At 37.8% G+C, this 27462-nt stretch overlaps 1 protein-coding gene across 1 annotated transcript in view; it reads left to right on the forward strand.

The window, feature by feature from the left end:
• The window catches only part of CHN1 (chimerin 1), a 100198-nt gene that overhangs the window by 16152 nt on the left and 56584 nt on the right, over nucleotides 1–27462 (forward strand). Inside the window, exons 2-5 of the mRNA XM_054174292.1 lie at nucleotides 4464–4502; nucleotides 6937–6992; nucleotides 13999–14030; nucleotides 14859–14972. Of these exons, the coding sequence (XP_054030267.1) occupies nucleotides 4464–4502; nucleotides 6937–6992; nucleotides 13999–14030; nucleotides 14859–14972 (241 nt within the window). The remainder of the gene's footprint in view (nucleotides 1–4463; nucleotides 4503–6936; nucleotides 6993–13998; nucleotides 14031–14858; nucleotides 14973–27462) is intronic.

Raw genomic sequence — 27462 nt, forward strand, 5'->3', positions numbered from 1 at the left:
TATGTACTTAAAGTACTGCTGTTCTACCCTAGAGCTGGCTGATCTTCAGTGGGGAGAGAGAAAGAGCCATTTCAAACAGAGGTAAACATTTTTATTCTTCCTATAAAAGGAATACACAGGGACAAGCAGTCTAAACAGTTTGAGGCAATAGTAACAAGGTTTTTTATCTGCAGTTAAAATATACAGTCTGAAAGTACTACAGCTCTCCAGATTTATATAAGGGATAAAATGGAAGTGGGTGAGAAAGAAGGAGAATCATGAAGGAAAAGGCTACGTTGAAATGTAACAATGTAGCCATATTTGTGTTTATGGAAAAAAATCTGAGATGCTCTCCTAGCACTTGTGACTGCATATGAATGTCTCCTAAATGGCTGTGTGACTGTCTGTTGGCAGAAGCCCTCTTCTATGCAAGTGTGCATTTCTGATGATCACTGTGCTTTTTACTCCTTAGTTGCGCATGGTTTATGCCCAAGATGTGTAACTTCCTTTCTCTTTCATTAACTGATCTGTTTAAAGGAGGTCATGCTGGGCCTGGAAAGCAGCACTCCTGTCAGTCTGTGATGTTTCTACCTGTAAAAGGGCTGTTGCTAGAAGCTGTCTGTTGTGTTGTTCTGGGATTTTCTGCCCCTCTTTTCTCTGTGCTTAAGTAAATTTCAAGGAAGCCTCAAGTAGACATGAGATGGCTTGAGAATGACATGCTGAGGAGATGGATCGGATTGGGTTGGTGAGTCCTAGCAGGACAGCATTGAGGTGCAAACCAAAGCATTTCTTGGGATGAGGGGAGAGGTCTTGTGTGCAGATGAAGATTGCTAAGTCTGAGGGGGGGAAGGCAAAGTCCTGGAATGGACAAAAGTGTGCTTGGGAAGAAAGAAGATGTCTACAACAAAGTGCTGAGAATTGTTTAAGAGGTTAGGATGACTTTTGTTCTTGTCCATCAGAAAGAGCCAGAGATGGACTGGTAAACCCATCCAGAAGTTGAGACAGATAAACTGTCACATGAGGTATTCATGAAATGCAGGTCCATGTCTGAACTGAAAGCACCAGATGCACTTACTTTGAAGATTAGTTTTGATTTTGCTATTGGTTCAAGAGTAAAACCAGATTCTACAAGGTAGAGAACTGAAAATGTATTTTCGCATGTCCTGCAACATTATTTCCCTCATTCCTTTTACCTGGCTTTGGGTTCTCAGAGGGCTTTCAAATGATGTGTCAGTTTAAGATATTCTTACTCTTTGCTTTACATACACATATGTACATATTTACACTATGACAGGTCTGCTTCAGACCTTAAAAGTACAGGTTTGGGGGTGCAGCTGTTTCTTCCTAATCTCTTCCAGCCTGGAAAACTATTAGGTATCAACATGGATTCAGGGTAAAGAATTTGAAGAGGCCTCATTATGTTGTGTAAAAGTAAAATCTTGTACTCTTCTAACCAGAGCAAAATTCTGAAGAATGAAGAATCTGTCATTGCTTGGGGATAGTGGGACATTATCAAACATTTTCATTTTTAAAGGTTAGGAAGACTATTCAGCAGCAGCATCTGTCAGTTTGAAACTGGGCCGAGTTTGAATTTGCAATTTATGTACATGGACAGTGCCTGATCTAAAATATACTTGCTGACGAGAGTGCCCTCGTGCTGGCAAAAGCCTTACCAGTGCTAGTAGGGTCAGTTGATGCATTTATGCTTCCTGTAGTGCTCCAGACCTTAGGAGACGAGCAGCTTTAAGCTGAATTGCATCTCACTTAAGGCAGAAAATACAGTTAAGCTAGAACGTAATGCACAGCTTGTAGAAACTGATTTTATTTTATCATAGAAGCATTTAGCGGAGCTGAGATACTGTGCTGATGGGAGCTGTAGAAAATCTGAGAACTGACAGTGTAGTGTTTATTGCATTAATTAGGAAGTGGTGCAGTGTTAGTGAGAAAATATATTTCGGGTTCTGTGTTTTCTGTGTTGTTGGTTTTGTTTTTTTAATCATGCCTTAAAGTGCTTTTTGGGTACTTTAAGTGCCTAATTGGAAACACTGTATATGGGAAGCTGTGCTGTCTGAAAACCGAGCCCTTTTCCTAATAATCCATTTTAAAATACTGATGATGTGTTAAACAGGACCACATCGATTAATCTTTAAAACCTTACAGCTAGCAGGCTGATCTGATGTTTATGCACTTCCTATTTTATCGTTGTGTAGTGGAATGGTTTTAGCAGTAGACTCATTCTTGCGCAGAAGCAAACACTACAGACGCTTTCCTTCACCGTTGTTACTGTGCTGGACTTGCTGCTGCAGTATTTCATAGAAGATAATACCTTCTGGTTTTTTCTTTTCTTTTTTTTTTTTTTTTCTTTCTTTTTTTTTAATCACAGTTGAAATGACCTTTAGTTTTTTTACATTACCTCTTGTGGGAAGGCCAGAGGGTGTTCTCTCACTGTAAAGGCAGTAAGGCTCGCTGACGGATTTTCCAACGAAATCTTTGTGCACAGCTGCATAACGTGAATCATTCCTTCCAATTTCCGAATGGTAAATGTTTGTTGTATGAAAGTTACTGCTGTTCTTGCCTGACTTTAACAAGGCTTGAGGGTGGTTTTATTTGGCACAAATATTGTTGTTTTTCAGTTTTATAATCATGCTGCCCTCCGTTGTAACAACTATATGGCTTGAGTGTGATCAAGTATAGGTTGGGCTGCCAGGATATTTGTATTTTCATAACAGTCGGCTCATATTTTACAAACACAGTGTGTGTGTTGTCCTTTACTTAAATCATTTATTTGTAAATTCAACTGAAGCATATATTGCCAAAAGCCAGACTGTAGGAAAAGAAAATCCAGCTAGTGAGGTAAGAGTTGTCTTCTGGGACTAAACCCATTATTTTTACTTAGAAGTATTGCCCTTTTTCCATGTGACATTGCAGTGCTAAGGGATCGTGTTACAATGTTTCTGGAATGAATCGACTTGCGCTCCCTTAATTAAAGGTTTCAAAGTAGGAATGAATAACCATGACTACATCTGTTGTTGCTGATTTTTCTTTCGCTGCTGTAGTATAGTGTGGGCCACCGAAGGTGTCTCTGCAGATTTAAAGTGCTCTGACTGATCCCCAGGACATGGTAGCACATCTGCAAGACCTTCCAAAGATCAAGCTTTGAGAAGGATGGCAGTTTGACCAAGTGCTGCCTTAATAATTGAGTCATCATGAATTGTATTTATGAAATCCACTGACACCATGGTAGTCCAGAAGGACTGCCTCCTCTTCATGTGTAGCAATAAAATACAGGATAGAAAATTGAGCAAAATGGTAGCACAGGCAGGGTAGAGAGCATGCTGGATGAGTCTAGGACAGGTCTGGAGAAGTCTGTACCACTGAATCAGGAAAATACCTCATTCCACTAAACTGTAATTTAGAGATATTTTGACATGGTTGGTGTCATCACGGACTAAAGCATGTATCTGAAGATGACAGGCAGCTTATCCTAACAGGAAGCAAAATAATACCTTTTCTCAGCTTCAGGCTGTTTTGGAGGCCTTCAGGACTCCAACCAAAATTCAAACAACAGGTTCCCAGATTGGTTGATCTTTACAGAACCTCATAATAAACACTAGAAATTAGAGGTTTGATGGATGCAGCAGATCATTTCAGTGAGTTGCAAACATCATCCCGGAAGCGAATGCTGCAGTGAGAAGAGGCTTCAGACAGCAAGGCTAGCTTCATGGTTGTCTCAACTTGTGACCCTGTAGTGTAATCAGGTCTGAGTAATTCCCACCAGCCCAGAAGAGCATCTTGCAGAAGGCCTTATTACCTTGTAGCATCAGAACTGAAGTTGGTTAGAATGGTAGAACTGGATCAGAGAGAGTTTGCAACGGAGCCTGATCTAAAAATGTCAGGCCAGTTGTCAGCAAATAATACAGGAGACAGAACTTAAAACACACTCAGATTTTAGGTTTGGTGGGGTTTTTTGAGTTAATTTTTTATTTGAGAATTTGAGTTGGGCATTTAATTCATACTGACTGCTTCCAAGTAGAGCTTGTACTTGGCTTTATTTTAGGAGTTGTTAATTGCAATACAGAAGAGAAAAAAGCTAATACCATAAATAAAATGGATGAAAACATGATTTGTTGGAGTATAAATTGAGATTAAAAAATCCTTCTGGTTTGATTTAAAAGGAAATTTACAGATACATAGTTGTGTTCCCCTTCTCCTACCCCAGTTTTTTGACTTGTGATCTGTGTATTTGCCACTTTGCAAATACGTGTATATCTTTCATCTCTCTGTCTAAAAAACCTACTTTTTCCATGTTTTCAGTTTACATGAAGAGAGGGAACTTTTAACAGGTTGTTCTATCCTTTGGTAGTAAAAAATAATTTCAGAATTGAAGTGCAGTGTTTATTTTAAATCTGCAAGTGCTTCTGCAGAGTTACTTCTGTGTTAAAATATTTCCAATGCAGCATTAAGATTTGTCATTTTTCTTTCAGATACTGATGAATATAGACCACCTGTTTGGAAATCTTATTGTAAGTATTTCAACAGTTTCGGGGGGAGGGGTGTGGGGGGTGGTGATTGTTTGGGTTTTTTTGCTTTGTTTCTTGATGTTTTGGTTGTGTGGGTTGTTTTATTCCCCTAAGTCAAACCTGAGAAAATTTTACTTCCTTTAGATGGATGACTCTGAATTAAAAAAAAAAAATAATAATAATTGCCAACATGCGCAATCATTGTCATGTAATTAAGACAGCTGAGACCTTGGTCTGTTTGTGAATCTGGTGGCAAAATCTGTCTGTCTTTTGAATCATCATTTATCACACCAGTAGCTTGTCATATGCCAGGTCAGCCCTGTAACATTAAAGAATTTGCATGAAAACTTTTTTCTTGCAGCAGAGAGCTAAAAGATAAAACTGAGACACTTTGCTCTTTGCTACTAAATATCATTAGTCACCATTACAATACGTATTTGTACTTCTTGCTGAGATATGTGTTCTTTGCTCTCAGTATTAACAGTGTATCACAGCTCTGTACCTTCTGTGAGTTTGGGAAACACTGCCTCTTTGTTCATTTTATTCCATGCCATAATCTATAGCAGGAGGGTCCAACCTGTCTAATACCAAATCTTAACTGGCTTCTTGCCATGAGCTGAAGTCTTGGGTACATGCAAATAAGTATCCATTCAGAATCCTATAATACTGCTGTGGTTCAGAACTAAATGCAGTTATGGGATTTGAGTATATTTCTGTCTCATGATGGGTCAAGAGGAATATCTTGTTCCCTGGCAATAATTACAGCAGGGAAACCGCTGTTGGAACTGTTGCATTGCATGCCTCCATTAGAGGAGGAGGTGGCATCTTGGCTTGTAACTCATCTACCTGCTGTGCTTTTAACTGAAAGCAGAGAAAGATCTGCCATTAGAGAAGAATTGCCTTCTAGGAAACCTTTTCAGCCTGGCTGGAAGTAAAATGGGAAGCAGTTCTCTGTTCTTAGCCAGTTTCTGTGGAGCATACTGATCATGAGTCTCCACTGCTCTTCTGTGAATCTCAGAGAAATCCATGATTACTTTTTTTCTTTTCTTTTGAACTTGCCTATACAGTTCTCAGAATTAGATATGGACAAGGCCCAGTGACATCAAGTATTGCTTTAACAATGGAAACTAGGGAACCTGTGTGCTGGCAAAATAAGTGGTCCCACTGTGCTTGAAATGAAAATTACTGGTTTATATACGAGTGCTCTGTTCTTCACCTTTTGCAAAAATCATTTTTGTAATGCCAGTACATAATAGTAAGGATTGATATTTATTTATATATATATATTTTTTTATTTTTAATAACATCAGGAAAAAAAATTATTTTTTTTATTTGGAACAAAGGGAGTGAACTTTTCCAGTTCATCTTACGATTGCTGTATCATCAAGCATCTTGCCAGTGTCTCTGTTCCCATGTAACTTGGCACATAAATACATGTATCAGTGGAAAAGAGTCATGATCAGATGAAAAGTGTAATGAGGTCAAATCTTATTGATTAAATAAATACATGAAGAAGATGGCAGCACGTTTTACTAGACCTTGGTGTTAGTATTTACAATTGAAACATAATTTAAAGGATTACAATTCAAAATACGTATTTTATCAGTTCTTGAATACTATTCAAATACTAACATAGGGCTGACAGACTCATTTTGAAGGTGTCTTGTCAAACCAAGTTTCTTTGAGGGGACGGAAGTTGAAAGTCACTCCTTTGGCATTATATTAGGAAGTCTGCACGTCAGTACCATTAGATTTTCAAATAGGTCCTAAAATTTATTCTGGTTTGATGAGGCTTATTTAAAAAAAAAAAAAAAAAGTGAGAGGGAAGATACTAGTAAGTGTATTTCATAATTTGGGCCTTAACTGCTTTACTCTGGTACTCAATTCCTGATATCTTTAGATCTGCAAGTGCAAAGGCTGGTTTTGTTTTTTGTTTTTTTTTTTTTTTTTTTCATTTTTTTTTCCAGGGAGATCATTAATAAACAATGGCAAAAGCAGAAGGTTTCATTCTGCAAAGTTCTGAATGATTCTTGTAAAGTCTCAACGTATTTCAGGTGGCTGAGTGTGTGCCAAGTGTAATAGGATAGGACTCCATTTGCTTACTGAAGAAAGTCTGAGAACAGCCTGATTGGACATATTAATGAAATTCAACTTGTGCTTGTCATGATTCCTTTTCTGATCTGATCAGTGGAAACTTGCTAAGTTTCACCTAGTTACTCTGTAGTGCTTGGGTAATTGATTATGAAGATAATCACTAATCCTGTTTTGGCTAGCAACATTGTCTTTTTTGTGAGCACTTGTAAGTAATTTTTGAGACCTGGATACATGTATCCTTGAATTGAATCTTGCCTGTTTAGATAGCCATATTTAATGTTAAAATGCCTAACTTACACAATGATCCTGTATTAACCAGAATTTAACTTTTGCCTTCTCCCAGTGTATCAGTTACAACAGGAAGCTCCTCATCCTAGGAGGATAACCTGCACACGAGAGGTGGGTATTACAAAGGTTCAGTTTTACAGAGTCTGGTAATTCCAAGTCTGTTCTTAAGGATGTCCAACTCAAACAGCAGTTCCTGGGGACACTTGGTGCTGTGATTTCAGTAAGTACCTTTGGGGCACTGGTACCTGGAAATCCATTTAATCTGAAAATGAATTAAAAAGCATTTTGAGCATGATGTGTATGCCTGAGACTTGTTTACTGATTCTTAGTTCTCAGATACATGGAAACATGCCTTTTCTTCTTCTTTTTGGGTCAGAAATTCACAGAAGTAAAACTAGAACTGTACAGGGGAACTATGCACACACTGCTGCTAGGTGTGTGCAATAAATCAACACAGGGAAGACTGAAACCTCCCCTGCTGCTATTTGAGTTGTAGTACTTAAAACTGATTAACACTAGTAGCTAAGCTACTAAAGCCACAGATTTTAAGGATCCAAACAGTAACGACAGGATCCTGTTGATATACAATGATGCAGAAGCACCTGCTCATAGGGCAGGCAAACCTCAAATTGATAGCATGCCCTGAGCTGCCATCCAGCAGAGCAGCACCCTCCAGAGCCTCAGGAGGATTTAATTGATACCAAACATCCATACCAGTAAGATTTTACTCATAACTACATCTCTCTTGCAGCTTCAGTTAGGAGCCTGGGAAACATTAATTTCAATTTCAAAAATGCCAAAATGTTAGGCTTGACTTGTTAGGCAGTGTTACAAAACACAACCTCTTGCTGAATAACCACTGCAAGTTATTACATTGCTGCAGTAAAACTTAAGCATTTTTATCGTGTGCCAAGAGAAAGGAAATTGATCTTTGAAATCTGTTGGTCACTTTGACATAGCCTTAAATACAAAGGGACACAAAACTATTAGGAGTGTTAACAGCTTCCAGTCAGATCACAAGGAGGATTCCTTTACAGAATTAAATTTCTTTTGTTGTCTTTTTAAATGCCTGTTTGTGATTCCATGAAGTAGTCTGCCATTTTTTTAAAGATAAAAAGCAGAGATTTAACAGAAGTGGAATGCTGCACTTAGTGGAAGCACTCTTGTTTTCCTTTCTAATTTGATAATTGGTATTTTTATAAGTGGTATAGGTATAGAGCTGACTGCGCTTAAGCAAGACACAGCTATGGAAAAAGACAATACATTAATTTTACAAGAAGCATTGTAGCAAAAAGCTTTGTTTTAACCAGTTTTTCTGCTGTTAATGAAGGTCCAAGTGGGGGCATTCTTGGTAAAAGTTGTGCAGATACCTTGCTTACCTCAAATAAGGTGGGGTGGAGATTTCAAGGATAAGATCTGAGCTGTGAAAAATGGGGGGGTTTTCCAAATTTTTTTATTCCCATTGCAACATTATTAGGAAGGTTATCTTCTATTTTGTGTGAGCTCTATGATAGTTTTTTGTTATGTTAATATACAAAATATCTGAAGTCTTGTAGGAGCTTCATCTTGTAATGCAAATTGTGATTGTACAGAGTGCTCTCTTGGATAGGATGAAGTATTTTATTTTTTGCCTCAAATGGATTGTGTTTATGAAGTGCTGTGGAACGGTTGCTTTTTCCTTCCTTCTTTCACTGCTGAAGAAGTGCTAGTATGTGTGTAGGTATACCTACAAACAAGCTGTGCCAAGGGAGGTTTAGGCTGGATGTTAGGAAGAAGCTCTTCACAGAAAGAGTGATTGGCCTTTGGATTGGGCTGCCCAGGGAGGTGGTAGAGTCACCATCACTGGAGGTGTTTAAGAGGAGACTGGATGGGGTGCTTGGTGCCATGGTTTAGTTGGTTGGATAGTGTTGGATGATAAGTTGGACTCAGTGATCTCGGAGGTCTTTTCTAACCTGGCTAATTCTGTTCTATATTGTGAAACTTAGGAGGGGTTTTTTATAGTCTTCTGACACTGTTCATTAAAGTACAGTTATTTTAGTCTGTTATTTGCAGAGTCTTCTCTCAGAGCCCTCCTGTTGTTTATTCATGTAGTGACAGACTTACAATGTATACTTACGAAGTTACCTGGCTCTTGTGATGATGAAAGCCAGTTCTTCAGTTTCTTCAATTAGATGCTTGGAGAACCTCAGTTGTGCATGTTTTAATTCTTACAGATATAGAACCTTAATTTTTCTATATATGCTTTGGTTTCTTAAAAAAAAACCAATGTAATAACATAATAGAAACAAATCCAAAATACATAATATAAATGTAAGGAGTGAGCAAGTATCAGCACAGTTAAGAAAATGTTACAGCAAGTAATGTAACAGTGATAATTGTTTGGCATGTTGCCTGCACATTGCATGTGTACCCTGCAGTTAGGGAGAAGCTGTAAACTGATAAAGGGGTCCATCTTATTCAATAAGATCTGTTGGTATTATGGCCCATCTACTTTGACTGCAGAGAAGAGTTTTGGGGTCTCTTTCCCTGGGTGATAAGAAGTCACAAGCAAATTTGATACTAAGTTCTCCTTCATAGTATTTCTTAGAACCCTGTTAGCTTGTCCAGTGAAATAGGCAGAGGTATAAATATCTCTATGGCATCTGAAAATCAAAGATGTCTTCTGCCTCTGGAATGCTGGAAATCCTTCAGCTACTGGTCAGATCTTCATTGCCTTTGTTTTTCAAGTCAAGCATCTGCTCTTGCCAGTGAAGTATAAAAGTGTCTGTGTAAAGCTTCTTCAAATACAAATCACACTGACCACTAAAATTTTCTCATCCTCATCATCACTGGATTTTAATACTGTTAATTATAGAATTGTACTAGCTATTATCCAGGTGGCAAATTGAAAAATTGGACTGTTTTAGGGAGGAAATTTTGCTGTGGGGAAGCGGTCCTGCATGAACTGATAATCCAAACACTCTGAAGGGTATCTGAGCATACTGCATCGCTACGTTGAGAGGTCATCCTAGTCTGATTCTATAAATAGGTAGTCTGTCAGAGTCAAGGGGGAATTGCTGAAAGTACAAATCAATTAAAATGCTCTGCTAAGTCTTGTCATCACTGAAGAAAGAAATGCCACACATTAGTGTCTATAATGTCATCTTTCTATAAATTTATTCCAAAACAAGATAACATCTGACAGACTTTAAGTAAGTGTAAAACTTTGCCTGTGCCAGAGCAAACAAAAAAGAAGAGACATTCTGCATTTTCAAGTAGTTTCTTGAGCTCTGCAGAGTAAACCTGTATCTGCACTGTGAACGTTGTTGTAGAAACTGAGAAATAAAACCTGCAGTTGTTAGGAACTGACACAAAAATAGAACTATGACACAACAAAATAGAACTATGAAAGAATAAGTCAGTTGCAGGTATCTAGCTGCAGAACAGAGCATATTAAATACGGATTTTTCTCATTAGAGAATCCATTTACCAAAGAAAAAAGTCTTTTGGAGCTTATTTTTACCTAATAAAGTTAAAATTGAAATCATATGTCATCAATGCATTTTTCCTACTTCTGCATTCACTTGTTATAATGCAGTTAACTGGTTTTCATTGTAAGTATTGAGCAATTTATGCAGCTGAGCCAGATTTGATGTGAAAATATATTCAGCGAGAGTGTTTAACCTTTTTCTCTGGTCTCAGCCTTTCCTGCTAGTGTTGAGCTTTGTGATCTGTTCTTTCTCAGCTGGGTTTTTATTAGCAGCCATGCGTGAGTCAGTGGGGAGTAGAATCTTCTCTAAAGTGGTTGAATTATTCAGCTGTGTAAACAAATTCATAAACTTTAGGAAGAGAGTTTTGGTCCAAAGAACATCAAAGAGGTCAGTGGGAGGGAACAACATGTAATTTGCTAAGGTATTAGCATGTAAATAGTTTCTCTTACCTTACCTAATCTTATTCCACTTGTTGACATAAGCAAGAGTGATGATGAGGAGAAAAAGCACATGTTAAAGAATAATTGTTGTATGAATGGTGGTACTGAGGGGTGTATTCTACAAAGTGACCTACTAACATGAAATTCTGGAGTTTGTGCTGTATCACACCAGTTTTATACCAGAGCAACACACAGATCAGTGGAGTTACACTGAGGTAAAAAGAGCATTGCATTAATTTGCAGTTTTTTTCCATTGTGAAGGTGCAGCAGGAACAAGGTTTTTAATGCTGTCTGATGTTCGCTTGTAGATTTGATGATTCTGTAGCATTCTAAATCTGTTTGCCTTCTGCATGGGGCTTATGTCCAAATTATAATGTTATTTGCTGAATTAATGTTTTATAGCCTCTCTGGAATTTGTACTTGTGCATGTAATCTTTTATATACACCTGTGCGCATGTGGACATGAAGGCATATTTAGGGCATCCTTGACTGCTGTATGAAGGCACTGCATGATAAATTTTAAATAACTCTATACAGGAAAAGTAATTCTCTTCATCATTTGTCTTATTTGTTAAAATCACTGACCTTGTCCATCCTATTATGAGGCTTCATCCTAATTCAGTGCTAGCCTGTTAAACAGCATCTCTCTGCCATCTTGTGAAAATGGCCTCTGAGTAGTCAAGAAGCATAGCATAGACCAGCCACATAAAATGCACTCCCTTGCTGGAGCTGTTCTCAAAGATGGCTTTATTCTTATGATATTCACCCAGAATAACTTCATAATTTTCATGGTAACTAAGCTCTTTTCAAAAGAACTGCTTCTGTAAGGCACTTGCCAAATGTGCTGCATTTATCTGTTCATAAACTTGGTTTCATTTGCTTCACACCTCAGTTTGAAAAACATCAGAAATAGAGCAATGTTGGAGATCTCATTGACCTTTGTCTGTCTTTTGGGTATTGTAGTGAGGCTTGAATCTTTACTGTGGCCTCTGCATCAGTGCTATACAAATAAGCACATATCTCATCAATCTCTTTTTCCCAAGTTAGAAGCAAATTTTTTAAACTGTGCCAAGGCCAGGCTAAACAAACAGCAATAGGAATTTTTCCCCATAAATAAAGTCTCAAGAAGTCAAAAATGTGTATGTAAGCCCAGCTACTTCTGAGTGGACTATAAGGCTCCTGCTGAGTTCTAATGGAGTTGCCTTGGAGTCTAAATGTATGCATTTAATCTAAATGTCAAACACACCCCCCCCCATATTATCATAAATATAAAAGTTGTGGAAAAATACCCAAATACCCCAAACCAGGCAATAAAACTCTGTGAATTTGGATTCCAGTTGCACCAAGTCTTATACAAGCAAACAGTGTCACACATCAACATTTATACTGAAGTTTTTGCAAGCTGGTAGAAACTGATCAGTAGAGATTCAAAGTTAAGAAGTTCTTTTCTTCTTTAACTCATCATCCACCAAGATGAACTGCAAACCTACCTACAATTGCCTGGAGGTCCCGTGGAGCTTTTCCTCTGATGCTTTGCTCCAGACGGCTGCCAGTTCACATTTTCAACTGTTTGCACATGAAGTATAATATTATAATTTGTCTTAGGACTTGCAAATACTCTGAAGATGCCCTGTCACATTACTAATCCTTTTTTCTTTTTTTTTTTTTTTTTTTTAATAGAAAGCTGTTGCCTATACAGATTTCCCAGTTCTGTCATATAATTCATCCATGTAATTCATTCACTGAGAAAAACATAAAATCTGAATAGACAACAAAAACTTACTCAGGACAAGACTAGTGTCTTGTTTTGAGGGTTTTATTTAGGAATTGTTGCAAGTGTCTATAGTAGCCACAACATGTTTTCACTTTTTCTCCATTCATGTCACTGTTTACCTATTGAAGAAATAGTTTACATTTAGGAAAAATATGTGAGACTTTTTCTCTTCTGAAATGATCCAGTCTCTTCAAGCCCTCTGAAAACAGTTATCACGCTAAGCAACTCTTGTTTGCTGGTATGTAAGAAATGAAATCTTTTGGAACATAATAAATCTTTCTACTGTTGAAATGAGTTTTCCAAAAGTGATGAACCATCACAATAGCTTTTTATTTGCCGAGAATGTGGAAGAGCTGATATTAGACTGTTCACTAGGATGTATTTTCTGTTGGTTTGGGCATCTGAAATCTTTATACTCTGCTGAGATAACTGGAGAGAAGTGCTGATTTTATTTTATTCTTTTATTTTTTCCCCTGGAAAAAAAGAAGTTACTTTTGGAAAAAAGTAACTGAAGTTTACTGTGCAGTTTACTGTGAATACTTTGTGGTTTATTATAGCTGGCTTGTTTTATACTCTTGGAGTTCAGGTTGTATCATTGTTGAAGTTTCCTCCCCAAAGAGTTTCCTCCTTCAAATTTAGTAAGGAGGGATAATCCAGCGTTTTAGATTATTTAGCTGATTTCTGGGAGGTCTGCAGTTCCTCACCTGTTTCTAAACTTCCTGGACAATTGCAGATGAGTTACTTCATTTGAAATGCTTAAACAGCTAATTGTGTTCTGACACCCTTGCATGTTGTCTGCATTTATTCCATGTGGTCTCAAGCGAGCGTAAGGACTGGTGCTACACAATGTAATACATGTGTAGTTGTTGAGGTTTTTTAGGTGATACAACAGATCACAGTTTAGTGAAGTCAAGAAGTTAAAAGACTTTGGCACTTCATTGTTTCATTTACTACTTGCCCCTCATTCTGAGGGTATAAGGTCGTGACTTAACTTCTTGCAGCAGTGGCACCAACAGCTCTATGATGGAAGATAACTTGTAAATTGAAGAGTTTTATAGATGTTTCACTATATTAGTGCAGTTTAAGAATATAGTACGCTTACACTCGTGAAATCAATCTTTTGTTTCCCCTCTTTGGCAATTTGTACAATACTTAATGCCATCAGATTGTATTATCAGAGCTCTGAGGATGACATAGTCTAAGCAGATCATTTTTCCTCGCTATTTTAAGTAATTCAAGTGCAACATTTCCCAAAGGTATATGTTTGCTTTTCCTATATTCCATCCACAGGGAAAATCCTGGGACAGGAGATGATTTTTGTCTGTACTTTCACATTATATCCTTTTCTATTTTTAATACTATATTATGGGCAGTATGCTTACTGTATGGGTTCACATGTTACTAAACCTTACCATTTCTGTTGTTTCTTCTAGGTAGAGAACAGACCCAAATATTATGGAAGAGAGTAAGTAACATACATCTCCAAAAGTGGTTTATGCATACATCTTGATTGATAATAGCTGCTGAAAAGGTTGCTAGGGTTTGCTCTGGGTGTTTTATTTCTTCTGTGTGTTTTGCAGCAGTGTGTCTTGCACAACCTCAGGCAGTATTATCGCTTTTGTCTGCCTAAAATTACAGCTGCATTTTCTGATGAATATGGATGTCATGGAGTGCTACCTTAAGTGAGAAAAACATATGTTTGTATACTTTAAAAAGGTTGTCTTTGTCTGCCTCCCCCTCCAGCTGGCTTTTGCAAAAGATCTTAGTGTGCAGGAGAAAAAAATATTTGTATCACAAATGCAATGTAAATGCACAGTGTGTGTCTGTATGTGTGTGTGTCTTCTATTCCAGTTTGCTAAGACAAAGATGGTTAGATTTAGTGTGAGGAAACAAAGCAGATCTTACTTGTGTTTATTTTGGTAAAAGATGTGTGGTGTTCCTAGGTTATTACACCAATAATTACTGAGATTACATGCAATTCCCAAGATTTTAACAAGTTGCCACAAGTAAAGCCAGCAGGAGAAAATGGATTTATTTCTATGTATTAAATTGGCAGATTTAAAAAGCAATGTACGTGTTTCATGGTTACTGTTTCACAGAAGCCTTTCTAAACCGTTTCAAGTGACTTGAAATGCAGGCAGAGGTAGATTAATTTAAGCTGCATATTCCTACAAATCAATCATTTTTATGTTTGTTTCTTTTGGAATTACTGTGGCTGGTGGTTTTTGAAATAAGAGGAAAAGTCAATTTAAAAGTGAAAAGGCATGTGTTTCAAAAAGTCTTTGTTCCTTAGATTCCATGGGATGATCTCAAGGGAGGAAGCTGACCAATTACTAAGTGTTGCAGAGGGAAGCTATCTCATTCGTGAAAGCCAACGGCAACCTGGAACCTACACTTTGGCGTTAAGGTGGGTAATTAATATTTCATTTAAAAATTTATAAAATATTCAAGAGTTTGCACTGTGTTGTTGACCTTCATGCTTAAACTTCCTTGTGATTGTTTTAATTTTTCTTTTTTTTTCTTTTTTTTTTTTTTTTTTAATCATGGTACTTTTTTATCCCAGTTACATATCCGGTATCTTTAACCTTCCCTAACCTTGCCTGAAGTGCTAGCATTCCGTACTGTTTGCACCATCAAGATAACAGCAATTATGGGTTTGCTGGTGGTGCTTCCTTTTGCCCTTCTCCCACTATGGTACAGATGTGACCCAATGTAGTCGTTGGGAGAGCAGATAGTCAAGAAATAAAAGGCATCTTAAGATTTCCCTTGTCTAGTCTGCTATGTGAGTGAGTTACTAGTTAGCTAGTTGTTGCTAAAGAGCAATTAGTTCTTTCCAGTCCCTCTGTGGTATGACCAATACCTCTGAAGTGTTTTTGACTGAGCACCTGTTAGCTGACAATATTTGTAGATCTATTTCCTGTCTGCAAAATTCTGTCAGGTGGGTCAGGTGTAAAGAAAAAAAATAGATAAAACCTGAAGTTAAAAATTACTTGAGTAATTTTAAATGGTCTGGTAATAGTAATGGAGGTTCTTTTGGTCTAGGCGGTACTCCTAAGTACTCAGACGTGAGATGGTGAAGTAGGACAGAAAAACATTGAAGGAGAAGATGCAGTAACTGTAAGTTCTACATGATTAACATGTAGAACTTGATTACAATTAAAATAAAAATGTTGGGAAATAGTGTAAATTAGTGGCCATGTTTTGAGGAGGATAAAAAAGGTGTATTTTACTGAGATAGTTGTTTCTGTCATAGTAATGAGATTCCAAATAAAAGTATTACATTTACACTGGTTTGCATTAACAATGTAAATAAATTGGTGGAGCTTATTAGGGTCTCATAGTCCATTTCTTCTGCTTTTGCAATATTTATTAAAAACAAAAGCACCAATTGTCATAACACCTGCCTTAGAGCTCTTATCTCTTACTTTGGATGGTGCAGAGGGCACAGGGTTCATGACTGTGAAAGATAAAGCTGCTGAACACCTTGCTGGGTGTACTGATATAACTTGTTTTACAAATGCTCCTCCAGTCCAGCAAGTCAAAAGGTGGGTATTTTCTAGGTTTGATAGCATCTCTTTCAAATTTACTAGATACCAATAAAATCTGTTGGCATACCCAATAGAAATGAGAAAGGACAGGTATTGGTGATCAGTTTGGGATATAGTTTCAAATTATAGCAAAACTATTACTGATTTCTTTTGATGAAGTCCAACATTTGGCAAAACACCTCAGAATCTGAAATTACAGCATGTTGCAGCCATTTCATCATGTGTAAGTGCTAGCTGAATGACTTGTATATTAAGGGCAGTGGTCCAGGTGGCCGCTTTCCATCCCACAGCAAGTAATGCTCTGTTGTTGTCTTGCTGTTGGCCTTTACAGTGTTCCAGTGAAGATCATCGCTCTCATACTTTAGGTGAAAGTGTGAACTGTAGTGCTGCATCTTCCACATATGGGAATTTTACCACTAGGACTTCTTTTTCTCTCCACTAGTAAGTGTAACAGAGGTCTGTGTTTACATTGGCTGGAAGCAGAGTTGTATTCAGGTTCTGTTTTCCCTCTTTCTGGAATTATGTATGCTGAATATACCCATTAGCTAATATTCTGACTGTTGCAGACACTGTAGCATCACTTAAAGACTGGGTGATCTCTGTGGTCTGACTGTTGATCCTGACTCTGAGAAGTTTGCTGTGGTTGGTGTGAAGAGTTTACATAATTTCACCTGTAATTTACAGCATTTTTGAGACCATCGTTTGTATTCGTGTTACTGCACTGCCAGGTGGCAAAGGTAGCTCTATCTGCACTTCAGATAATCACACTAGGAGTTTCAGAATGTCATCTTCATGACCAGAAATGGGGCTTCTGAGTAGAGTGGTATGTTTGTGTAAAACCTTTCCAAATTCAATGGAAGGCTTTGACTGATTTCAGGGTCTCTGATTTCACCCTTTCTTTTCTAGCTGCGTGAATCAGTTTGATCTTTTTGTGTTAGGCTTAAATGCTGCTGTTATTCAAGCAATCATGTTAATTTTAAGATCACTTCTGTATGATTTTTGCTTTTCCTTTTCTACTTTGTTTTGCCTTTTAGAAGATGTGAGAGGGAAAAAAACTTGGTTAGCTGTTTTATATAAAGAAATAGACACAGAACAAGTTTTACAGCACTTTACAAAGTTAGTCCAGAAATGTGGAAGAGGTGCTTTAGTAAATAAGTGGCAAAACGTAACATGGAATATCTATGTTTTCTGATCTCTTGTTTTTCAGGCACACTGTGGAAAATTAATGGAAAATGTTGAGTAAAATTTAGATGCTTGAGGATACCCATTGACTCTTTACATAAATACTTGGTTCCCTCATTATTTCTGTGTCTACTCAATCTGTCTTTCACTGTCTGTTTGTTGCCTGACTTGTCTGTCTTTGGCAGTCTGTCAGTTGTGATTAGGACAAATTGGTAACTAGCTATGAAATGTGATGGGTCTCTAGGAACTGCAGGTTTATGATACAAAAAGTCTTAGGGAAACATTGTTTGGATCAGCTGCTGTTGAGACTGAGACAGGGTTGTTTCCTGGCTTGTAGTTACCCGTTCTGCTGAGGGGGATAGGGGGGCAGACAATTCAGTAATACAGATGGCTTGGCATGCCCAGCTCTGGTAGATGTCTTATGTTTGTGTTGGTGTACCTGGGAATCCTGAAAAACCCATCCAGTCCTGAAGAGAAGTTTAGTGAGACAGGATCATAACCCTTTCTGTGGCAAGGTATGTCATCTCTGTAATGAAATATTTCCTGTCTTTGTTTCTGGAAACACCAAGCTTCTTATGTTTTGTCCTGAGAACCCAAACAGCCCAACTCTTTAAATCACCTTGGAACAGTCTGAAGTCTACATTTGATTCCACTAGCTATTGTAGCTGATGTTCATACCAGCCACTGCTGAAGTTGTTTTGAATTTAGTTACAATAATAGTTCTGGTTTGTCTAACTTTTTTTGTTTGATATTATGAAATTAAGTAAAGGCTTTGCACACTCTGTCTTCTTGGAATTCAAAAAGAAATATACTCTAGTGGTTGTTATTGATGTGGTTTATATTACAGTTTATTTAGTCAGCTTCAGTGTCATGTATCTGCTGTGTTGGTAAAGGTTCTGACATAGTTATATTGTAAGTTGATAAAAACAGTAAAAAAAAAATAATCCTTTGGCTGCAAATCAAGCTAGTTGAGACATAAAGGTAGAACTTAGAATCCTTATTATAATAGCCCAAACACTGTGTTATTGAATACATCATCCATTGTTCCACAAACCTGATAGAGATTAATTAACTTTGTAAAGTGAGTGTGTATCTTCTCCTGCAATTATAAAAGAACACCACCTCAGAGGGCTATATTGTAGCTGTTTCCCCCCTATATTCTCTCTTGTTCTGTCTCTGTCCTTATTGTTCGTTCCTTTATAGACTGTTCTTAAAGTGGGCATCTTCCAGAGATGCTCAGATTGTCTTTGCTGTGTGCTGAAGATTTCCACTTGTAAAACATCTCAATCTTTCTAGAAGATAAATTGTTGACACCACAAGTCGTAACTCCTTTGTAAGCAGACAGCATTCACAGTTACAAAAACACGTTTTAGTGAAATCTGGAACAGATTGTGCAATCACAGTAAGCTACAGCCTTCAGCTACAGCCAGAATACACAGAATTCAAATGCAGCTGATGCATTAAAGTTCTTTTCAGACTATTCTACTCTTAACACAGCTCTTCTGCATCTCAGTTCTTTTTAAGTACTCTAAAGGATGCCTTAAGTTACTGTATTAGCAAGTTCTGTGACTATGAGCACACTGCATCAGATTAGAGAACCAGTTCATAATCCAGTCCAGTATCCATGCTTTGGTAGCTATTAATAGCAGACATTGAAATAAAAGCGTAAGAACAAGAATATATAGTGATAGTTCCCTGGTGTGCTAGCCTAGCCTCTGAAACTTTGCTGTTCAGGGAATTCTGAGCAGAATTGTTATATTTGCTATTTTTTCAGGCTTTTGATGGAGTTTTTGGGTTTTGTCTAGTGGCTTTCTGAGATCTCAGATTTGCTGTCTGCAGCTGTAGTGTAAGTCCTATGCCTTAACTAGATTTTATAGGAAGCAGCATCCCTTTTTGAAGATTACATCTCACAGTTTCATTATATGCTCCCTAGTATTTGTATTATGAGAAACAGTGAATAATTGATCTCAATTTACCCATGCCCCCTTTACTGTCCTCTTTTACAGGTCTATGAGACCTGGGATATAGATTCAGGTTTTGTAGTGAAGCTGTCCATACCTCTGTCATGTCTCTCATCTTTCTCTTACTCTGTGATCGTCTTTTAGAGTTGAGGGGACCAGGACCGCATATCCTATTCAAGAGGGCCATGGAATTTTCTTTCTTTGTTCTCCAAACCTTTCTAAATGAGTTTTTGACCACTGTGGAGCACTTAGCTCTAATGCTTTTATAGAACTAGCTTTAGTAGCTCTACAGATCTTCTTCCTGAGCTGCAATAGCTACAGACATAGCCTGGCACTGATTAAATGGCCAAATTTAGGACAGGACAAATAATAGCTTTTGCAGGTTTAACTGAGAGTCAAATATTCTTTGTGCAGTGCTGTGAAGAGTTAACTGAGTTCAAAATGAAGATTTTGAATATTACTCCTTTAATAAGGTATAAAAAGTTACTCTTACCCAAAAAACTTTCCAGTTATTAAGGTTGCTGGTGAGTTACTGCAAAATCTGCTTTCTGCTTATATAAGAAGCTGCATTTTGATCATCTTGTGATGAGCTATTTTTGTCTAGTTCTGTCCATTATTGCGCAACTAATTTGCAGTGTGACTTGTTTTTTTTTAACAGACTACCCTTTATATCTAAGTTTGAAACAAAAGAGGTTTTGTTTTCAGAAAACAAATTTTTTGGAATAGGGAAAAAGAAGATTATAATTTAAGTGTTGTTTTAAGTATATGAGCAAGGTTAAATATGCAGAGCTGTCCCTCAAATGAAATTGATCTTCAGAGCTTAAGAGAAAGCCTATGAAATTGTAGCAGCTCAGACATCCGATAAAAGAGAATGAAGCATAAACACGAAAGCAACATACCAGCACCCTAGTATATCTAATGCCTGTGTTTAATCATTAATGTAGTTTCTCATATCTTTTTTAAAATTTAAAAAAAAAAAAAAACACAGCAGAATTCAGCAATGTTTACTAATCATTTGCTCAAAGAATGCTGCTGAAAATTTTTTTGCAACCCTGATGGTTAACAAATTGCTAATGAGAAAATTATTGTAGGTATCTATGTGTGTCCATATGGAAATCCAGAAATGCATTATCATGTTAATGAAATGTTCCAAACTGATGAAAAAAACTGGGAATTTCTAATACTTCCAGGAATCAGGTAGATCTGCTTCTGCTTTTAAATTTGGTGAAAGAGTAGTACAGTGCTTCATGCTAGGACCTATAGCAAATGACAGTGACAATAAGACATGGTTTGTAATGTAGCCTTTTGTGATGGAGAGCTTGTTTAATAATTAGGATGAGGATAAAGAGGAAATGGGCAGAGATTGTACAAGTGGTAGGTGTTGAAGTGTGATGGTACTGCATGTTCTTTTGAGCAGATATTTGCTGTAGCACGTTTAGTTGGTTACCATGGTTTCCCTTCCTGCAAATTCTATTGTTGTGATACTGAGAATGAATCAAAATAAGGTTCTGCAGCACGATTAAACAAAAAGAGGTAATGTTAGCTGTGATTGTGAGTCATGTTTTCTTTATGTTTATATTCAAGATTATGTGGCATCAGGAGAGAATTTGTGAGGCCAAATAAATATCAAATTAGTTTAGCTGACCAGCTATGTGTATTGTGCAAGAAATTGATATATATCTTCTCTCTCCCTAAATTACAAAGTTTGATTGAAACGCTATCCACTGATATTTTAAATGGAAACATCATTGGTAGGCTGTTAGAGCATAACACTGCAGGTGAAGCTTTTTTATTTTAGAGGACAATTGCTTTGGCAGCCAAATGGCTGGTTTTTGAGTGGACTCTTTTGGGGCACACACATAGCTGTATTGATTATCTTGGGATTACTTAACACATATGAAATTCAACATCTGCAAAAGGCTTCTTGAATTCAGAGATGAAAACTGGCTATCTGCATTCTGCTGGAAAGCCTCGTTATACAGGCTGGGGCACGTGTTATCACACATGTGATAATAGCTGAATTAGGGGGCTGGTTTTTTAATTACAAATACATCAAAATATGGTCACAGTTTATCCTGAATTCACAGATGATCTATAAGTAGTCTGAAGGAGCCCAGCAAAACAGTAGCTAAGTGCATCCCTTCACTTTACCATGGTAACACTATTCTGACGTCATGCTAGTTGGTAGGAAAAAATTATAAAGACCATTTTAAAGACTAAGCTTTGCATATCTGTCTGTGTATTTTTTTTTCACCTGATTTGTAAATGCAGTGATTGGTAGTAGCAAGGGCTGAATTCAGTTTTGAGAAACATTTCTAAAATATTCACACAATACTCCCTGGTCACCAGCTGAAAATCCTGGGAAACTGCATATTCATAACTATATAGAGACACACACGCCGGCTTTAAAGCATAGCTGGGTTAAATGAAATTGCTCCAAAATGCGATCAAACCTGTCTGTGGGATAAATATGTTTCAGCGTGACCCACTTCAGCCGTTTTCTTTATTTTGCATGAGATGCAAAAAGGTGCACCTTCCTCTGTGGTCACCTGAAGCTCTCAAGAGGGGACTTTTCCTTCTATCCCAGGCTTAGCCTGTCATGCTTCCATAGGCACAGAATTCAGGTGAGCTTCAAAAATTGGCCACTTAGGTATCTGTGGCTTCTTTTAGATGAAAGAAACAATTCATGCATAAAGGTATTTTAATAGGCTAACACAACAGGTATGCCAGCTAATATTCTGGGCTTTTTTTTTTTCCAGTTCTTGCAAAGAGACAAATGTTTCTGTTATGAAGGTTTAAATTCTGCTGAAACTAAAGCTGTCATTCTGATGGCTGGCTACTTCACACAAGCTACTGCTAGCTCCAGAGGAAGGTGTGCTTGATGCATTTTGGAGCTTGCTTTTCTGCTCCAAGATAAAACAGTGTGGCCTCTATTTAAATTGTCTTCCATGTAAAAAGTTTCTTTCCTAAATAAAATTTCATACGAAATAATATACTCTGTTACTTTGTCAATAATGTGGAAGATTCAGCTGTCAGCAAACAGTGTCGGTGTCCTGCATGTCATCTGCCTTATGTAAGTGCACCTGGGCACTGCTGAGGTGGCTTTGCTTAAGTATTTAGAATAATAATAAATAGCTACTAACCTTAATGAGTAATTAACTGGCTACCTAGGCACTCCCACACACTAAAATCCTTTTTTCCTTATGGTTCATGTCTTCTTGCTGCGTTCCTGTTCTTCTTCCCTCCTCTTCCCATCTGTTGTTGTTGTCAGCTCTATTTTCTTTTGGCTGGAATGTCTAATCTATCTTTGGCAATTTAGTTTGCTGTGGTCTTACTCCTGCTCATGTAAGTTCAGCTCTTCTCGGAGGAATATTCTCTGCTCTGGTGATACTGTGAACTTTTTGGTAACTTATCCAAGAGCTGTCTGTGCTCAGTGCATATAGCATATGTTCATTTTATGCCGTGCCTTTCACCTCTGACTGTAGCTCCTGCTGTACCACAAAGACCTACTGTAATTGGATGCACAGCAGAGGCATTGGACTTGTGGTGAGGCACTGGGGTGCAGCTCAGAAGATCTGGACTCACTTTTTGCTTTCAAATATGACTTGGGTTGAGGTTTTTAAGTTTTCCTTGCCTTGTTTATCCAGAGGAAAGAATATTTTTTGTACCCACGTTCTCTCATATACTTGTTCAGTACAAAAGTTTAGGATCTCTTAAAAATGGCCCAGACAAACTGAAAGTTGTATGCTATCTCTGACTACCACAAGCCACAGCTCCTGAGCAGGAATCTGTGTTATACTGTGCTATTTTTAATTATCAGTCAGTTGATAATTCAATTGTGTGGTGTACGTTGTGTTCTCCCCTCTTACTTCCCCTCTCCAAAGGATACAGCTCTCATCTGTCTTCTGCAGGTTCTACTGGAATGCCTTTTTGCTCTATTGCTGTTAGAAAATGCTAGTTAGAAATATTTTGCAAGTTAGTCCTTTTGGTTGATCTCTTCCTTTGTATGTTTTCAAAATATGTGTTTATAAATTTTTGTGTTTGGGGGAATATCTTTTCTCCTGTGCTTCATCAATAAGCAAAAAAAAGTGCTTCAGCTAGAGATACTATAGATACTTTATAAATATGTTTTCAAAATAGTACAATAGCCTCATGTTGTTGTTTAATATCCTAATTGTTTTCATCAAAATATTTATGAATTATTAAAACTGACAGCAATAAATGTATGTGGCCCAGTTTTCCTCTTCCTTCTCCCTCTTCTATATTTGATGTAGCTCAGCTGAGTCAGGTACAATTCCTTCCGATTTGACAGATGTTAGGAAGAGAATCAAGGGGTTTTTTTTCTTCTTCTTTCTTTCTTTTCTGTAATACCTTTAATTGAGGAAATTATCTCTAACAGTTTCAGTAACTGACATATGCCCCACCTACTGCTGGACCTGCATGAAGGAAGAAAGGGTATTCCTGAAAAACAGGGTATAAAAGTAGAAAAGCTATCAGTCTTTATTGATGAGCTGTTAGTAGCCCAAATAATTCTAACAGTGCATGTCATGTATGCAGAAATCATTTTATTTTGCATTATTTTGATTGTTTGTTGTTAAGGAATGCAGGTTTAAGCCATAACTATTACAGAGAGCAGGATGAGTAGATTGGTGAATCTCACTGTTAGCAAAAAAGTGTTAAGTGATTACTAGAAGATCAGAGATAGAATACATTGAGAAAAGAACTTAAGTAGCAAGTTGTGTAATAGCTTTAAGTAAAGGAAACCACCATTGTAAGGTTGGGATTAAGAGTGCTTAAGGCAAATGAGATTTGACAAAATCGCTGCTACAGAAATCTTACTATAGTTATTTTTAATCTAAGGGAAATTCTAAAAATATAAATTTGAGGCCTTGAACAACAGGAGCAATGACAGAACCACTCTGCTCACCAAAAACTCTTTTTGGACTTACAAAGCTATTTTGTGACAAGGAAATTACTTTGAGTTTTCACTGAGTCTTCCACTCTGGTTTCCTTGATAAAATGAATAAAATGTTAAAAAAAGGTGTTGGTAAGATTAAGGGCAAGTTGCTTTTGGTGTGAGAAATCCTGTAGAAGTAAAAAGGAAATGTGATACTCATGAGAAACTTAAAAGAGGGTAGATTTAGACTACATATAAGGAAGAATTGTTTTACAATGAGGGTGGTGAAACACTGGAACTGGTTACCCACTGAGTTAGTAGATGCTCCATCCCTGGAAACCTTCCAGGTCAGGTTGAACAGGGCACTGAGCAACCTGATTCAGTTAAAGATGTCCCTGCTCACAGCAAGGGGTTGGACTAGATGACCTTTAAAGGTTCCTTCCAACCTAAACTATTCTATGAACTTAAACCCTTGTAGGAAAAGCTGCTCTAAGTGAAATAAAAATGAACATGTTTGAGAATTATGCTATGTCAGTTCTCTCTCCATAGTACACTTGATTGCAGTGAAATTTCCATTGCAGATCTGATGTTCTACCTCTAAATTTACCAGAAAAACAGTGTCATATATGCCCTAAAATGAAAATGTTATGTATAGGCAGAGTCAAATTTGCAGAAAGTATTCATCCAGACATACTGGCATAGGTTTCCAAATATTACTTTCATTTTAAGAGAAGATACTGAGCTGTTACTACTTTCCTGTGTTTCTGTAGACTTCAAATGTGTCTTAATCACTAACCGCAGTGAGGTTTTTTTCCTAGGCAGGAGGGAGGTTAAATCAGGTAGAGAAAGCAGTAAAACATGGTTCAAAACATTGGTATTTATTCTGTTTCAATCATCAAATTAATTCCAGGGATTTATATCAATTCTAAATAGAATAGGGCATGCAAGCACAGCACTCAGAAAAGGTAATACATCTGTACAAGAGCTTCGTTGCAGATTATTTTCAAATCATCTATCACTGATAACATTGAGAGTCATCTTAAGAGCTGAGTGATCTTACTGCAAATTAATAGAATACATGGTCCTTGATCAGCTGGTATTTGTTCAGCAGAGTTTGAGATGGTAGAAATTAGTCCCAGTTTGAGGCCAGGCGGATCCTCTTTTGCCTCCCGTCGGGGCAGAAAAATGAGACTCGCACAAATGGATTGCAGAAGTGATGGAAAGTTTAAATGGAAAAGCAGTGAGTGTTTTACAAAAGCTACAAGCATAGTGACAAAGATGCCCCACAGCATAGAGTCCCTTTACAACATACCCAAAAGCCTCCCAAAACATTTCCCTTCTCCCTACCTGACGGTACACCCAAAACCCCCAGGGCTCTTCCCTCTTCACTGCTAGGCTGGTCACAAGACTGGCCAGGTCTGAGACTGCCCTCCCCCTTTCTCCTCTTGGCATTAGGCCTAGTCAGGCCTAAGAGGCCTTGAGATACTCCTCCACCATTACCTTGTAGGAAAGCATCTCTCATGGGAGTAGGGAGAGAAGAAAGAGAAAGTGTGAGACTTTGACGATAAATTTGTAGGGAGCAGGACATTATGGGTATGAAATACGCTCTTTCCTGTGTCCACCCACTGGGCTGGACACTCCAGGCACCGGAGGTGTATCTTGTGTGGCAGCAGCAGGAGGCACCCAGCCTAAACTGCCACATCATAAAAGCTGTTAAAAGTGAAATAAGACATTGACACAGAACAAGAATTTATTTAGATTTGTGAAATGCACCATTTCAGGTACCAAGGGCTGATAACACTTTTGGTCTTGATTTCCCCCTTCCTCTTCTCTCCCTGCCCCCCCCCAGCAGCTGTAACCTACTGCCAGTGCCCTAAGGCATTTATTTCACTTGTGCAGTCCCTGACAGTGCTCATGATCCACAGAAAAAGTGTTATTGCTCTGATCCTCACTGCCTGCTCTTCACAGCATGCCATTTGCACCATATTGTTTCACTTTTAGACACTGAAGTCTGGGCAGTGATGCAGCTAAATGGTCTTCAATCTCAGCTGCGAGAGAGTGGTGGGAAGCTGTTGCCAATGATACAGCACCAGCTCTGAACTTTTGACTTGATCCCAATTAGGCAGATTAAATTGAAAGTCATATCTGAGTTGGCACTGGCTTTGCAGTTCCAGCTCTGGGATTTGTTTTCTGTTCTGAAGGATGCCACATTTTTTCCATGTAGAACTAAGCTATCATGCATTCAGCCAACCAGCAAGCCAATGCTGCCCTTCCAAATGGCATAGGACTGTACTTTGTCACCTTTCCTAGTCATATCAGGCAATGAGGGGTTTTTTTGTCTACACTTATCTAAAATGCACCCTTATTTTCAATTTCTAATGAATTTGATTTCATTTATGCATACCATGTACCTGTACACTATTGCTAAGGTTTTGGAGATGATGATATTTGTCAGGCAGCTACTCTAGGAAGAATAGTTTCACAATTTCTTGACCATCCTCAGGAATGTTGTTGCCGATAAATAATAATTTAAACAAACAAACAAATAAATAGCTACTCTCAGGAACTGGAGACCTTCAAGAGTAACTGTGCGGAAGAGGTTTTGGCTGTATGCAAGACTTGTGTTTCTTTTGACAAGGAAATGGGCCAAAAGAGGATCTGTGGAATAATTTGTTTTCTTTCACACGAACACAGCTTGATTAGGAGATGTTCCTGATTGCAAAATTGCTTACATTTCTATAGCTTTTTTATGGAATATCAAGTCTTAAGTGTTGGGGAAGAGTTTTCAGAAGTTATAGCTGAAACTGACATATAATTTTAAGTAAGAATTCTACATTCTGGCTGCAAAGGGCATTAAAACACTTTTTCTCCAAGGGAAGATTAAGCCCAGGTGATCTTCAGGCACCTGTACAGAACTCAGTGTTTTGCAGCTCAGTGCATGAAGTTGCTTGACTCTAATGAGGACATGAGTGCCCCTAAGGGCTGTTAACTTTGTGGTTTAGTTGCAGCTACACATTTTAAATAATGCCTTTGTCTAGATGCTATTCTCATCATAAAATAGCTTGTCAAAGAGGTGAATAGCTACTGTACGATTCTCTATGTGAATGGTAAAATCCATCTTCTAGATGGTAAGAAAGTGTGAATGGGGTTTCGGTCCTTCTTCCTTTTGTTTTATCAGTGAATGCTGCATATAGAGTAGGTGGCTGAGTCTAAAGCCTGTCTCTCTCATGCTATGATACTTAATTCAACTCCTCAGTCCTTTATTACTAAGCCACATTTGCTCTACCATTTCATACATTTTCCCACGTT

Source organism: Dryobates pubescens, chromosome 2 (genome assembly GCF_014839835.1).
Source record: "Dryobates pubescens isolate bDryPub1 chromosome 2, bDryPub1.pri, whole genome shotgun sequence".
NCBI lineage: Eukaryota > Metazoa > Chordata > Aves > Piciformes > Picidae > Dryobates > Dryobates pubescens.